The sequence below is a fragment of the Amblyomma mixtum genome, chromosome 3, assembly GCF_055824585.1.
Source record: "Amblyomma mixtum isolate Tamu chromosome 3, ASM5582458v1, whole genome shotgun sequence".
Lineage (NCBI taxonomy): Eukaryota > Metazoa > Arthropoda > Arachnida > Ixodida > Ixodidae > Amblyomma > Amblyomma mixtum.
Window position 1 is genome coordinate 189,399,123 of NC_143014.1, and position 16,450 is coordinate 189,415,572.

General features: G+C 43.2%; 1 protein-coding gene and 1 pseudogene across 1 annotated transcript in view; one reads left to right on the forward strand and one right to left on the reverse strand.

The window, feature by feature from the left end:
* Positions 1-8,062, forward strand: part of LOC149353034 (uncharacterized) — a 174,630-nt gene extending 166,568 nt beyond the window's left edge. Inside the window, exon 55 of the mRNA XM_089582230.1 lies at positions 3,430-8,062. Within this exon, the coding sequence (XP_089438356.1) occupies positions 3,430-3,576 (147 nt within the window). The 3' untranslated portion in view covers positions 3,577-8,062. The remainder of the gene's footprint in view (positions 1-3,429) is intronic.
* Positions 8,063-13,046: 4,984 nt separating this feature from the next.
* LOC149353035 (U2 spliceosomal RNA) lies at positions 13,047-13,180 on the reverse strand (annotated as a pseudogene).
* Positions 13,181-16,450: the final 3,270 nt, after the last annotated feature.

Sequence of the window (16,450 nt, forward strand, 5' to 3'; positions counted from 1 at the left end):
TTTGCAAACATTGAGGGTGTTTACCCATACTTTGATGACATTCTGATAGCGTCCAAGACTATGAAGCAACACATGGAGCAGCTGCAGCTCGTCATGTTAACAGCTCGCAAACACAATCTCAAGCTTAATGAGAAGAAGGGTCAGCTAGCACAGCCTAGTCTGCAGTTCCTGGGACATCAGATCACTTCAGAGGGTCTGCAAGCAGATGCTGCAAAAGTGAGTGCTATCTTAGCAATGCCAGTGCCAACAAACAAGACCGAACTCCTCCGATTTTTGGGTATGGTGACTTACCTTACCAAGTTTGTGCCAAATGCATCAAAGGAAACTACATGTCTCAGGCAGCTGTTAAAGAATGACGTTCCTTGGCACTGGGATGACAACCTGACTCGAGAGTTCAGCAGAATCAAGCACCTCATCTCTAAGACCCCTGTTCTTCACTTCTTTGACAAATCAAAGGAGGTTGTGGTCTCAGCGGATGCAAGCTCATACGGAGTTGGTGCGGTACTCCTACAGGAAAATCATCCAGTAGCCTATGCCTCAGCTGCACTCACTGTGGCAGAGCAAAAATATGCCCAGATCGAAAAAGAGCTGCTCGCTATAGTCTTTGCCTGTGAACGTTTCCATTTTTACACATATGGACGGAGTGCTGTGGTACAAACTGACCACAAGCCTCTGATTGGTCTGCAACAAAAGGACTTTGACAAGATAACCCCAAGGCTTCAGCGTCTTCTACTCAGACTCCAGCGGTATGATGTCCAGCTAACATATGTTCCAGGGAAAGAACTCATAGTAGCTGATACACTCTCACGAGCGCCTGACAGTGCAGGTTCTTTGCAGGAGTATGAACCTGCTGAGTGCCTGGCTAGTTGTGCGGTAGTCAACGCTTCAACGCCAAAGCTGGAACATATCCGAAAAGCAACTGTTGAGGACAGCACTTTGCAACAGGTGTTGAAACACATCAAAGAAGGTTGGCCTACACGTGACACATTGCTCCCAACAGCAGTGAAACCTTTTGCTCATTGCAAAGATGAACTACACGTATGTGATGGCCTTATATTGAGAGGGCAGCGACTTGTCTTGCCTGTCTCGTGTCAGCAAGATGCCTTACTGAGACTTCACGAAGCACACCGTGGCATAGTTTCATGCAAGAATAAGGCTCGAGAAAGCCTATATTGGCCATCCATGAACGCAGACATTGAGGAGATGATCAAACGTTGTCATCACTGCCAGCGACACCAGTGACAAAACCAGTATGAACCTCTGGCTGAGCATGTTTTGCCTGACCGTCCGTGGCAGAAGGTTGCAATGGACCTCTTTCATTTCAACAGATCTACCTACCTGCTAATTGTCGACTACTTCAGCAAGTATGTGGAGGTGCAACAAATGGCATCAACAAGCACTGAAGCCATTATCACTGCTCTCAAAGCAGTATTTGCCCGTTTCGGCATCCCGGAAGAACTCGTATGTGACAATGGACCTCCATTCAATGCGACCCAGTTCCAGGAGTTCCTCGCTTCTTGGGACATCACATACAACCCTAGTTCTCCCTATTACCCAAGGTCTAATGGACTGGCAGAAAGGTCCATACAAACAATAAAGCACTCCCTTCTAAAGGCATTGCAAGATGGAAAGGATCTTTTTGTGGTCCTGATGGATGCTCGAAGTACACCAATGGATGGGCTTAAGTCACCAGCCGAACTCCTAATGGGCAGGAAAATGCGTACAAGAGTACCTATACATCCTGTCCAGCTCCAACCGCAGTACAACTGTGCCGACGCAAGAAGCCGCCTTCGTGTTCACCAAAAACGACAGCATCGCCACGGTGACAGAAGAACAAAGCCGTTGTCTGTGTTGAAGGAAAAACAGAAGGTGTGGTTCAGACGCCAAGGTCAGTGGATGCGTGGAAGTATACACAGAGTTGGCCCGCAGCACCGATCATATCTGATCGTCACACCAGAAGGTGCCATATATCGTCGGAACCGTTACCACATTAGACCTTTATTTGGCATTGCACCGGTGCCACTGGCTTCTCCAGAGAACTATGACATAACTCCATCCTCTGACCATCCATGGCCTCAGCCTGCATCACCTCAGCCTCCACCTGCTCAGCTTGCTTCACCAACATCCCCCACACCAGCAGCATCATCACCTCCACGAGCAGTTTCTTCTAGCGTCTACCATACTCGCACAAGTCGGCGGGTAGTTAAGCCAGCAAGATTTCGTGAATGACAAAACCCAGAAAGCCTGAACACCGCCTTGTGTTGTGAACTTTTTGTTTTTTTAAAAAGGGGCGTGTTATGTATGACATTTTTAAACCAGTAGCTAGCGCCCCCTACGTGTGCTGTGCAGTATCTGTGTGAGTGTCCAGTCCAGGGCTTGGACACTGGGGGAACCGGTCAGAGACAAAGAGCGCGGGAACTCGCCATGGCCGCTCTGGCTTGTAGTACGTAACGTCATTAAACTTTTACTAAAACATAACACCCAGTCAAAAAAACCATTGGAACTAATTGGATTTCCAATGGATTCCAATTGGTTTCAATTGGATGAGTTCAGTTTCCAATTGGTTCCTTGGAATGATGATTCCAATTGGATGGTCCAAATGGACTATCCAATTGGACCATTTGGGTTTCCAATTGGTGAGCCCAATTGGTCTTACCCATTGCATCCAATTGGTCCGCCGAACTGCAACCAATTTATGCAATGAATGTTTGCATGTTTGACGAAAAAGGTAGAACTGATATGGTACTTACAATAAGAGCTATCAGCAGCTTAGCCTAATAAATTGTACTCATCACCTACACCACCACTGGAGCTGAAATTAAATTAAATATCTGCGCTCAGTGGGCAAGTGCCACCGGCCCCAGCATGAGAGCCTAATAAATTGGGTATATAAGTTGGAGCAGAAGTGTGTTCTCTGGATGTACATATTGAGGATGTACATATTGAGGGTGTACATATTGAGTGTCTGTTGGCTTTGATTTCCATAAAAGCATGTTAATTTCAATGCCGTAGAAAAATGTTGATCGGCACTAGGCAGAGTGTCTCCCCGCAGTCCTCATAAATCAGTTTTCCTTTTGCACATTGCAATGTGTTAAGTTGTAGAAATATTCATCCAAGATCCTAGAGCATATTATTCAAACATTTAGCTACCTTTCTCAGTGAACGTAACATATTTTGTGAATATTTTCTGGGTCAAATAACTGCCTGCCCTAATGGGTCCAATTGGCTAGTCCAGTTGGATCCAATTGGTCGGGAGCTAAAAACACAACTGGAACCAATTGGTTCCAGTTGGGAAATCCAATTGGAAGCAATGGGAATGTCCATTTAGTTCCGACTGGAATGTCCAATTGGTTCCAATGGTTTTTTTGACTAGGTTATACATAAAGGTAGGTGCAGCACTGTGATAATTTGCTTTTCTTCTACATGCAGATTAAGGAATTCCTCAAGGAGCACCCAGAAACGGATGCCACAAAGCAGTCTCGCAGGGAATGCCTTCAGGATGTTGATAACAACATCAAATGGATATCGAAATTTGAGCCAAAAGTGGCAGAGTCCTTGCGTGGATTGCTCAGCTGACCACTGTAACTCTGTTAACAGTTGATGATTTTCTCCTGAGCCAGAATGTGTTGTGAAAAGCAAGGTCGGCACAGAGTGGAAAGATGACCTTAAAAATCGCAATCCGTTGAAAAAAGAATGAACTATGTAGCATATGATAGGCTGTGATGAACAAGAATTATTGATGTGTAATTTTTTATGTAATACTTATGATATATGGGTGGCAAAAAATGTTAAAGAAGGAGCATAGAAGTGCTTAGGTGTGAGTCAGAGAACTGGCTTTTGAACCAAAGTGATTTTACAAGAGTCATGTAAATAGGCATTTGTACATACAGTATTTTATCGAGAAAAATATCTTATTGTAAAACTCCCATGTTCCGCGGAGTGTGCATAGTACAATGTTCACATTTCAGCTTTCCACTGTGAAGTAAAACATAACCAAATTAAGCTGCCATGTTCATGAATGTGACTGCCAGATAGAAACAATAGAATCATAAACAATATTTCACTTATCATGAGCATTACATTCCTTTTCATCTTAAATGATGCTCCATTTTGCTCATAAAATGTATACACAAAACATATTCATGGTCTCCTTAGACTTCTTGCCATTTAAACTATCCTAGAAATTACAGAGAGGTCTTTTCAGTGAATCTCCAGAAGTCATCCACAGAGGTCACTTCTGTGTTTGTCAGAGTATGCTTATTTGATAAAAGATGAAGGGGTCTAAAGGAAATGAAAATGCCAAACATAAAATGCATTTGAGCACAGTTTGGATACACGTGCCCCTGCAGTGTTTAAATGACTTAGTTTTTTACGTCTTTCTAGCAGCATACATTGGGAATAACTCAAGCACTACAAACACAGACACAAAGGGGAACACAGTGCTTGTGTCGCTGTAGCACTGTAGCTTTGTAGCGCTTGTGTTATTCACAATGAATATTTACCAACTCGCTCAGTTGTCTACCATGATGCAATTAAGTTCTAGCAGCATAACAAGATAATGTCATTGCGCAAAGGGTATGTATGATGAGGCATGCTATAACGATAGTTCAGTTTATCGTGTTAAATTTTATATGCCTGTTGCACAATTAGTAAATTTGTTGATGTTATTCATGCAATGAACTAAGATTTTATGTTGAGCTGTCGGCTCTCTCAGTATGATGCATCATTTTCTTTGGTCAGAGCTTGTCTCTATATAAAATTATTTCTGGCTTGTTTGGGGGGAAGTTATTCCATGAGTCCAAAACAGTGTGGAAAAGAAATGACTGCCAGTACATAACTGAAGTTTTAGTTTTCAACCTGATCTTCCTGGGAACTGAGTGGGTGTCTCACCATGGTGGTGCTACAATGTTGAATCCCAAAGTTGTGCTATTTGTATGAATGAACGCAGGAAAGAAAGCAGAGCTCACACTTCAGAAAAAGAATAAAGAGCCCCCATTATCGAAGGAATAGTGCATGTGCAGAATGATAGTGAGATGTAGAGGTTAACAGCCTACTTGTGTAATCACATTCATTATTCACTCTCATGCATGCATGCACTGTTCTTTCAACAGTGGGAGGTGCTTGTTCTAATTACTTTGAAGTGTGAGCTTCATTCTTGTTTCCATGTTCATCATTGCTTGCTGCACAATGCTGTGATTCAACATGCTGAAAGCCAGCAGTGCAAGAAACACTGAGTGGGTGCTTCCACAACCAATTGGTGTCCTGAATAGCAATATATTATTCGTAACATTATTTCTATGCATTAAAATCACAGGGTGAAGTCACATGTTGTTTTGATGTGACATTTGCTATACTAATTAGAAGTTTTTCAGCACAGGAAGGGTGCTGTTTGTGTGATACTTCTAACATTTGGAAAATACTCCAACGAAATCAGGCATGATCATTAGATTAAAGGAGTGCTAGAAGGTGAACAAAGAATAGTGCAGAAGCATTAGCCTGTATTCGACTAAGAATTATTTGCGTGTTTCCTTACTTGAAAAGGCAAAAATTGTTTTTAGCTCAGACAAAAAAATTATCCGTTTGTTGAACTAATTTTATTGCTCCAGCCCCTTGCATGTAGTTTGAGCTTGAACAAACAAATATCAAATGACAGTGTGCTTTGTTGGTGTTATCATAAGCACCAGTTTTCTGTCTTGAGCAATGTATTCAGCACATTGTGCCAATGGGATGAATTACCACTAAACCCTTTCAATAATATATAGATTTTTCATATTAACATTTCGATGACCTTCACTCAATTTCTGGATGCTGGAAGCAATTCCATTGAGGGAAGACACATAGCTATTTGCTTTACCTATTGACATATATCAGTCATCACAAATCATTTCCCACACTATATGCTGCAACCTCAATTTCAACTTGCATGGGACAGGCAGCCCTGATGCTCCCTACCTCTGTTTGTTTGTCCATCATTAAAAATGCACCTTTCAATATCTGTACTCTACATGCATCTTTTTAAGCACTTACAGTGCAGCCAGTCAAAGTTATGTGCTGTCCTCATACACACATGAAATTATATGTCACATCTGACATGCTATACTGCCTGCATTCGAGTATAATTCAGGTAGCCTAGCGCAGATTGTTAATTTTCATTCTGTGCCTATGGATGCTATTTAGTGGCAAAAAGAAGACATTAGATTTTATTTAGATTATATTTCAAGAGAACTTTGAACTTGCCCAGTGACCATGTTACCTGACAGTTCGTGGTACTAGCCCTATGTTTAGTCTCAGGGGGAATCAACAATGCTGTGTACATTTACGCAGTGCTTAAAATTCATCATTCAATATGTTCACTAATCAGTTACATAGCCTCATCTACACAGAACATACAGTACCTGCTTCAATTTCTTTGTACAAGGTTCTGGAAAGGTTCTATACCTTTTGTATCTCATCTGAATTTGACTATATTAGCAGTGCTTCTATGTAAAGAATATTTGTTTTGGCTTGAGCTAACTAAGCGCAAAAATAAAATCTTAGAAGGTTCATCAAAATTATGGCAACTGTAGGCCACCAGTGCAGTAGAAACAACCCATACTATAACAGCACAGAAAACGAGGCCAAACGAAGAACCAAACAACAGCACTCATATTGTCTGTTCTTCATTTGTCCTCATTTTCTGCGCTTTATACTATGTATCGTAACCAACTTGCCCAGCTTTCCGTCCTTCTAAGCATCAGTAGAAAAAATAGAACTAGTAATGACTTTCAAGGGCATCAAGAGGCACTAAGTTATGGCACTATATGCTGAAATCTCTTTACCTTTAAACCTTGTGAGCTCTGTATAGTAAAGAAGCATGCTGTTCTTTGACACAGCCTTAATAGCTGTAAGAATGAAGTTAAGAGAATTCAAGATCAAAACAATGCTCCAAGGTGTGTGTGTGTGCATATATATATATTCAAATGCTTAAACATGATCACTTCAGGTTAGAGTTAAATATCTGTAGGACCTCCACTTGAAAAAATGAATTATCTTTGTGCTCATAATTTTTATTAATTACTACTTTTGCACAGAGACAGGTCCAGAGGCCAGCATGTCCTTGTCTTTCTAATGTTTTATCCACAGTGGCGAGGAGGGGAGGGGACGGTTAACAGACCTCATTGTACTTCACACAAACAGACCACAAGGGAAAAGCGCAGTCCTCGAGATGTAAGCATGCAATAGATGATTTGTTGTTCGTTTGCAGCCTGTTTGAAAGCACTTATGTGTTAATTGTGCATCTACCAGTGTGACATTTCCCTTTATTTATGAATAGTGTGGATTGTGTTCAAACAGGCCATTGTCTTCATGACAGCTGAATGTGCCAAAGTAAGCTCTACGGCAGTTTTGACTTACATAGCATATAAATGGAATTGCTAAGGTGTTGAGCTTAATGCTTAGCACTCTTACAATGACGATCTACAATTAAGTGTGCCTCACTCGCCTTAAACTGGCAAGTCTTTTATATGCAGTCTCAGTTTCACAGTCACTTTTCAGCATTTCCATTGCATTTTTGTGTACATTAGTCAGTATACTTGTCATTCTCAAGTCCTTCAGTGCATCACACTTTCAACAGTGCACTGAAGCCAAGGTAGACGTTGTAGGGAACCAAATTTTACATTGCATAACAGAAGTGTGCTACAGCAGGTGCCCAATTCTGATCACTTGACTTTCTATTTGTTTTCTTCGCAGTCCTCGTAAACTTTTGTTTTCCACGCATGATTGCTAGAATAATAAAGAACTGATTCAATATGCTTGTATGCATAATGTGAAAGATTCACAATGTGTTCATCGTTCATAGATGTGTTCGATATCTAAAATTCAGTGTTTAAACTTTTTTTTCAGTTTCATACATAAAATTCAGTTCAGTATCTTTTGTTGAACCACTGGTGTGTTTGTTCCGAAATATGTCAAAGATACACCGCATATTATACTGTGTTTTGTACTGTACTTTGTCAGAGAACAGAACACATCTCCCTCCTCTGTGGCAATAAAAATCTGCTGTTGTGTGCACCAAAACCAGCAAGACATTCATGTGAGTGCCTTGATGCAACCGGGGCTCCGGTGCTGCAGAGCCCACCTTGGCCTCCAGCCATTGCATCACAGTGAATCCAGGGGTTTAATATAGCAGTTCATTATGTTTGCCGCTGCATCGAGTTTGTAAAACTGTAATTGGCACTTTATAAGCCGAGAGCAAAAGAAACTTTGAAAATTTGGAACGCCGCAGTAACTATCTCTTCTCAGCAGACACCTCAACTGGCCGTAGGGAAGGAATAAAGGAGGGAGTGAATTAAAGAAGCAAGAGGCACCGTAGGGGAGGGCTCAGGAATAATTTCACCCGCCTGCAGCTGGGATCGTGCATTTCGCTTTCATCGAAAAGCGACCACCGAAAAAAAAGTTACGGAAGCACTTAAGACTAGTTACGTGCTTTGAATGTGAAAGGATTTTTTAATTTTTTGTTTTTTATTTATTTCATTTTTCTCTTCCTTTCTATAGTAGGATACAACTTAAGAAAACAGCAGTTGGCAACACTGGGCCATGGTCCACGGCATCCTGTACTACTCCGCTAGCCAATTACAACAGTAAACAAAATCTTCTTTTTGTAGCGAAAGCTACACTAGGCTAGTCAGTGGTGTATTTTGGCCGATTGTCAAAGGCCAGTACTGCGCATGCATCATAACAATGGCAACTGGTTGCCATGGCTGTTAGGCAACCACGGCAACCAGTTGCCGCGATTGTTAGGTGCCGAGCATGCTATGCTCGGTGCCTAATGGACCTTTCGCTATGTATATCCTGGCCTAGCTGAGCTAAACCACAGCAAATTTTTTAACTGTTTGGCTTTAATTATTAAACAAGCCAGGTATCAAAATTTTAGAGCTTGTAATTTTTTCTTCTGATTAGCTTCTCGTTTATGTAACAAGAACAATTTAAACGAAGCTTTTTCCTCATGGAGGAATTCTGTGTGGCAGTCCTGAATGTGGGCAGTGTTTCACTGCAGACAAGTTGCATCCGACTAGAATGACACACCTACTTATTAGCATTTAGTCGTAAGGTAACACATCTACTAGGTTCACCTTTGTTTGCCAAGAAGCAGCGCAGTTTTGTGTCCTATAGGCTGTGTGCTCACCTCGCAATCTGAAAGTCTTTAGTTCGATTCCCCGCATCTTTGGAATAAATTTCATTTGTCATTTATACCACAGTGACGTCATCTGGGATTTTTGGGACTACAGCTGCTGGTCGTCGCTGACGCCTGGTTTCGTTGCCGCTGAGCCAAATAATGATTTCGCATTAAAATTCAGGATGTACTTATTGTAATACTGGCTATGGCCAGATACAACGACCGCCACACACAATTCCTCCGCGGCAACAAAATACCTCGTCGTAAGCACACCACCACTGACATTCTCGAAAAAAGAAAATTACAGCCTGAATAACCAGGGCAAAAGAAGACGGAAGAAGTGACAAGAATGACGATACTCATGGCTTGCTTTGTATTTTAGGTGATGCTTCCTGTATTTACTGCAAACAAGCAATAAATTCCCCATTTGTTAGCGCTGTGTCTGTGTCTTCTTGTCTGTCCTGTTAGCCTGCACACTGCTTTGCCACGAATCATGTATTGACTGGCCCAGCTACTTTCCATGATGTCGTAAAAGTTTTTCTTGTTACCTTGTTGTTTTCTTGTAAAACGGCCTTTGAGGTATCAATAAATAAAATAAAACAGAGGAGAAATTATAAGCGCAATAATTTCGATTCCTGTGCCTTGCTTTTAATATATAATCAAATATTGAAAAGCTAATTTCATTTGCTCTTGTTATTGGTCAGTGGTGTAATATATGATGCCTTGCGAGCCATGGTCCATTTTTGCCAACTGCTACAAGCCTTGCAGGCCTCACATCAGGCCGACTACTATGACCTCCGCCACCGCTCGGCCTCCTCCTTACTCGGGTCCCTCGTGTTCCTTTGGTCGCCATATCGCCTCGTCAGTAGGGGCCTGCGTGCTGTGCAATTTCAGTGCAAGTTGCAGATCCCCTGGTGGCCGAAATGATTGCTGAGCCCTTAACTATGCCACCTTTTTCTCTCTGCATTCTTTCACTCCTTCCATCATCCCTCCCTCAACGTGTGGTTGGTCTCCACCGGGAAGTGAGACAGTTATTTCCTTACACCTACAAGTTCACACTGATGGCTCCTGCTCAGCCACATTTGTAGTGCCTGACCTTAAAATATCTTGGGCTGGGCGCCTGAAAAGAGTAGGGTTGTCCACTTCGGCTGAATCATTGGCCATTCGTCTGTCTTTCTCCAGACCACAGAGAGTCGTCATTCTGTCTGACTCAAAGTCTGCACGACAGCGCCTGCAACAAGGGACTATCAGCTTTAAGCTTGGCCTCTGTGCTGTCACCTGGCCGAGAAAGCTACACTTGAAAGAAGCTATGGTGGTCCCGGGTTGGAACCCCAGACCAGGATGAATTTTTCTTTAACTACGAAGATTCTGAGAAAGCTGTATAGCTTTTTCTTTTGTAGCCGTATGGCTGCGTTCGGGTGGATGTCAGTAAGCAATTATTCCCTTGTTAAAAATCTACTCCACCTTCGGGGATGCCCCTAAAGATTTGACGACACAGTTCCCACTTCGAGTTATTGATCAATTCGCTCTCGCCCTACCATAAGCTTGCAGTCCCAGTTAGCTCATTTGGTAGAGCAACAGCTCCGGTGAAGCGGTGGTCCCAGGTTCAAACCCCAGAACAGGACAAAGTTTTAACTACTAAGTTTCTGAGAAAGCTGTATAGCTTTCCTTTGTAGCCGTATGGCTGCGCTCGGGTGGATATCAGCGAGTCATTACTCCCTTATTAAGTTGAAAGAATTTACAGTTTGCTTCCAGTGGGTACCCTCTCACGTTGGAGTCGCCGGTAACGTCTTATCTATCTTCAGTGGCAGTGACAAAGCACGAGAATTTCGCTAGGCAGCTAGTGGTGCAACGCTTTTCTGTACTTCAGCCACATTTGCACCTCCCTTGAGTTACGCAAGGCTTGTTGCGCGACAGAGCCACTCTCTTGTATCGTTACAATTGTGAGACATTCCAGCGGCTAAAAAAAACACGGACGAAGGTAGACAAGACAGGATGAACGCCGGACTTCAACTGAGGTTTATTCCACAACCAAGTATTATATAAAAAAGGCACACAAAGAGACAGTAATCTGTGACCAGGGGCCATATTCTGTATCACTTTCAATATCACTCTACAGTGCTGCCAACCTCCAGCGCTGCTTCTCCCCAAATTTGGCTTAAAATTCTTTACATTTCCCTAGATACGAAAAATAGTGTTCAATTGTGAAAAAATGTATATTTATGCCTAGTTCAATAGCAAGTTTTATCATGCAGCTACCCTATTACCAGATGTTGATAAGCAAATTAGCTGTAAATTTGAATTGAAGGATCTAAATGGACTTCTAAGCTACAAGATTTCTTTGGAAAAAAAATTTACAGAGTTATTTGGAAATTAGAAATTAAAGGCTCTATATCGTGTATGTGTTTTTTTCCACTGTACACAAGATATTATTTAAAATGCATTGGCATGTGGAATTAGCTTAATTTTTTTCGCTCATGTTGTGTCGGTTTCGACTTCAGCCGAAGGATATCACGTGCAAAATGGCTGAGGTCACTTGAGGAGTGTACGCAAACAGCGGTATAAAAGCTGCCTGTCTATTTGCTGTGATTGCTCTGGAGGGTGGCTGACGTAACAGTTTGTGTCAATTAAAAGAATGAAGCAGTGATTGTTACAGCTTTTGTATACCTCATGTGACCTCAACTCACTTGGTTCTTCGTGGTGGAACTGGGAATTATTGTTTATGAATTTGGAGGGTCTAACGTCCCAAAGCGACCCAGGCTATGAGGGATGAAATAGTGAAGAGCTCCGGAAATTTCGACCATCTCGGGTTCTTCAACGCGCACTGACATCCTCTAGAATTTCGCCTCCATCGAAATTCGACCGTCGAGGCCAGGATCGAAGCCTCGATCGTCTTTTGGGTCAGCAGCCGAGCACCATAACCACTGAGCCACCGTACGTGGCAGCAGAACTGGGAATTGTTTCCCTAGTTAGACTATAGCTAAGGTTTCCAGCAATGCGCTCCTTTCTAAACAAGAATTATGCCATTGCTCTTTCCTAGTTATCAAAATAAACATGCACACATGTTTACTAAATAGGAATTTCACGTCGCGCAGCGAGCTCCAAATAAAGCGTGAGGAAAGGGCTGCGCGTACGTGTTGAGGGAAGGCAGTGGCGCGCCAGATCACAGCAGCGGGTGCCACTAGCACGTCAGGGACATACACGTCCCGTCTACGGTCGTGTAAAGGCTGGTTGCCATGCATGCTAGCGACTGAAAATTGAGCAGCGCAGTGCTGCGAAAAATTTGTAACTTGTCGGAACATCGCCGCTCTGACTGCTGGAGCCGCCGCGATGGCTCTAAACAGCGTTTGCGCCGCAGCAACAAAGCGTTTTCACTTGCATGTGAAACAGGCTTTACTCGAGCGCGCGGCGATGTTGTGCGGGCCTCCGTCAGTTGCAGAGAAAAAACAACGAAAAGCCCAATTTGCCCACTGTCTTCCCAATTTGAGAGAGAGAAAATCTCTCCAAGGAAATTAAATTTCTCTAGAGTACACAAAAAAAAACCTTTTCCCCTAAACGACGTCCAAATGCTCCAGAGCTAGGGAAAGATCTCGAGGGTTGGCTGCACTGGGTGTCCACCTCCACAAAAACCATGCTTTCGCACAATCCTAAACCGCCAGCCATTTTTATTATCATTCCTGATAACGCCATAGATAGCCATGGGTCGTTTCCTGAGCAACGACGCCGGATTTGGTTGCCAACTGGCCGTAATTGACTCCCGCCTGCATATCAGAACTTAAGGCACGCAATCAAAATCAGTGCCTTCCAACTCCTACCTCGTAGCTACATAGCCCAGCCACAATACAGCGTAGGTGTATAATCTGACTTTTGATTGTAATATTACCCCCGGAAAGGGGCATGGGCTGTACCCGACTGTACTGCAATGTCGGGACAACCCGCGGCGCAGCAGGAGCAAGCTCCACCGCTACGCCGCAGTCCAAAAATTCTGCGAAATATTCGCAATCATGAAGACGGCACAATAGCATTTGGCCTCTGACCCAGACCTCCTCCCAGCTGACACACTATGTAGCACCAGGTAGGCGCACAGTCTAAAACAAAAAGGAGAATCACCAACTCTCACAAACGCGGCATCATACATTTTGTCGAAAATAACGGGTTATCCTCAAGGTATCTGTTATTTCCAATGGCCTGAAGCACGAGGATCGCTTATAAATCGACGCAATATCGTCGGCCGGACACATCGTGATCTCCTCCGCGGAGACAGAATAGTGGCGGAACCTGGTGGCACTAAAGGAAACTATTCTGCCACTTAGTCGCTCTCCTGACGACACCACTCGCAAACCTGGCAACCTGGCCACAAACAAAATAACCAACTCTAGAGGGAAAGCTGCCCATTGCATAGAGCTAATATACCAACTCATGCGTACCAGTGGGCTAAATACTATCAAGGGGCTTTACAGTGGGCAACGCATTAACGCCGCCATGATCCAACGGTTTGGGTGTGTTGCCAGCTGTTTAGCCACTTGCTAAATCTAGACAAAGAACGGAGTTGAAGCCTGGCAACGTAGTCCGTGGGAAGATGGCGGTATGCAGCATAGAGTTTCTTACTATTACCTAGAGGGAAAGCTGGCGGCGCTGCACTTCAGCCACCATGGACGCTCAAAGCATCATGGGCCGGTGAGCTACTTGTTGCGAGACAGTCGTAGTTTTTCAGGAACACGGAGTGTCATTACCAAGATGTTTCATTCCAAAAACGCTGTTCGTGTGTGCGCAGACGACTTTCGCGCTATAGTGCCTAGAGTATTCTAGGCACTATATTCGCGCTATATTCGCCGCGATCGCAGTGTGCAAACACCATAGTAGTGAAAACGTGACGACACACGACGCCAATAAAAGGTTTCACTTTTCCGAAATGCCATTAAAAAACCACTTAAAGTATTTACGCAACAACATTTTTTTTTTTAAACATACCCCAGCAAACCACAAACCTCCCATAGATGTCCAGATTAAGTCTGAACGTCTATGTACGAAACCAAAATCTCTCAGACGTCTTATCTACCAACCTTTTTTCGTGGAAAAGCTGCAGACGTACCCACTACATCATATCTGCCTTAACCTAGTTTCTCGTAGATATTACTTGTCACGTCCTGGGTATGTAAGCGAGATATATAATTTAAGAATTCCATATTTTTCAATCGTTCGATATTTCGTGTTGCCTTACTGCATTTAAAGTTTGAAATCGCTGTTGACTACAAATTGGAGGCATGACCAGCGCTGCCTGTGTTTTTGTGTTTTTTCGTGCTCGCTTCACGGCAACATTATCCTGCCTAGAAAGAAGAAAAATACGGGAAGTAGTAAAGACAAATCTGAATGCACACGCATCAGGTTTCTGACTCAACTGTACGCAGTTGGTTTGAAATGCCAGTCACTTTGGTCAGGATTCGCATTGTTATTTCATTACTATTCTTACATTCAATTTATACCTTGTGCTAAAGCCTGCAAGCTATCTCAACCACACTGAAAAGTGAGGACACACTAAAAAACTTGTTTGTTATTTAGCAGCCAGGACTATATAATAACCATTTTTTCTGATTAAGCATATGTTTTATTCAACTTATCCAACTATTTAAAATACAAGAATTGGTTCAGTTCAATTTTTGGGAGTTATTTTTTTTTTCAAAAATATCTTAAATCTGCTAATCGCGCTAGCAATGATAACTATTGGAATGTTGAGCTGAGGAAAGCTTAGGCATTTGTGTTGCTGAATGTGTGACCTCATATTTCTTGAGAATAAACTTCTTGAGTCCCGCTTTTTATCATCTTGTCAACACTGTAATCATGTCCACTGCCGGCCAAAAATTTCTCCGTTAACCCTGTGCCAGCGGCGGCCCCCTTATCCCAGCAAACTTCCGAACCTCATCTGCCCACCTGCCCTGATCCTCTCTGCTGTGCTTGCATTCTCTCTGAATCCAGCCCGTTACCCTAATGATAATTGGTCATCTTGCCTTCATGCTACATGCGCTGCCCATATGCCTGTTCTATGCTGCGGACAGGCGGCGGCGGCGGGGAAAGTGCGCTGAATTGTCTAAGCCGCCATCGCGTTGTAGTTCGTATCGTATTTTATCAATAATAGCGCAAACTGCGCATGGCGATTGCAGCTGTGAAAAAAGTAATATGCTACAATTTAAAAATAATTAACTTATTTTTCATGCCACACCAAGCCTGCTACTAAGTACAAAAACAGACGAAACAAAATATGTGACAGTTTCGCACATCCGCACGAGGCTAGGTTCAGCCATGGCGGCAGTGGTAGAGCGCAGCGCGTGTGTGATTTCAATCGTGTTCCGTGGGAACATTGTGTTTGAAGAACCTCGACACAGAATTAATTATTCCCTTATTATTGCTGGCGAGATTGTTCAACCGTTCTTTCCTTGATGGAGCTGAAGGAAGACAGTTTGCTTGCTTTTACTACTCGGCGAAGTGGACCCGTCAGTACGAATTAGGACTACAAGTCGTTTTCACCGGCTGGGATCGTGACCTTTCTTGGTGCGTACTCAGTCTCAGTTTACTCATTGAAGTGTATTTTATGCTATTTTTGCGTTCGTAATGAAGAAATTCTAACGCATTTATCGGCACGTTATATTTTTACGCTCACTCGTTTGGCTGTTTTGCCAAACTCGCTGTGTATTGAAACAAAGGCTGGTGATGTATGCAACTGGCCTCTACTACCGAAATGTGGGCATGCGTTCGGATGGTGGCCGAAGTGCGTGTGCAAGCACACTCCGCTCAGCACGACTGCCTTTTGTGCTGCAAGGGCAACCTTTCACGCTTCATAGACTTGCGTCGGTAAAAGTGGCGTAAATTACTGGGTTTGTTTGTTGTGGTTGCTGTGCCATTCTCTTGTCACCTGTAAAAGTGAACAATTATGCTTTCTTTTGCAGCAACCCTGGCCTATTGGGCTCGGCAGAAGAGTATTGATGCCACCGCAGATGTTAACCTGACGATTATGCTCAACGAGAAGATTCAGTGAAAGCGCCGAGCGCAATAAAATACTGACGCACTAGGAAGTCATCTGCAGTGTTTTGGGCTCCCATGATGGCCATGTACTCGCTTACTCAACTGTATTTGAGCTATCTGGAGTGCTTGGACGTCCCGACGACTCCATAGGGAAGTCTGTGGCTGGGATGCAGTAGGTCTCCGTTCCATCTGGAATTGTAACAGGTGTCAGCTGCATCTCGTATTGCAGCTGGTTCCAGTCTGGAAATGTGTCTCTTAAAACAGTAGGACTGGAACCAG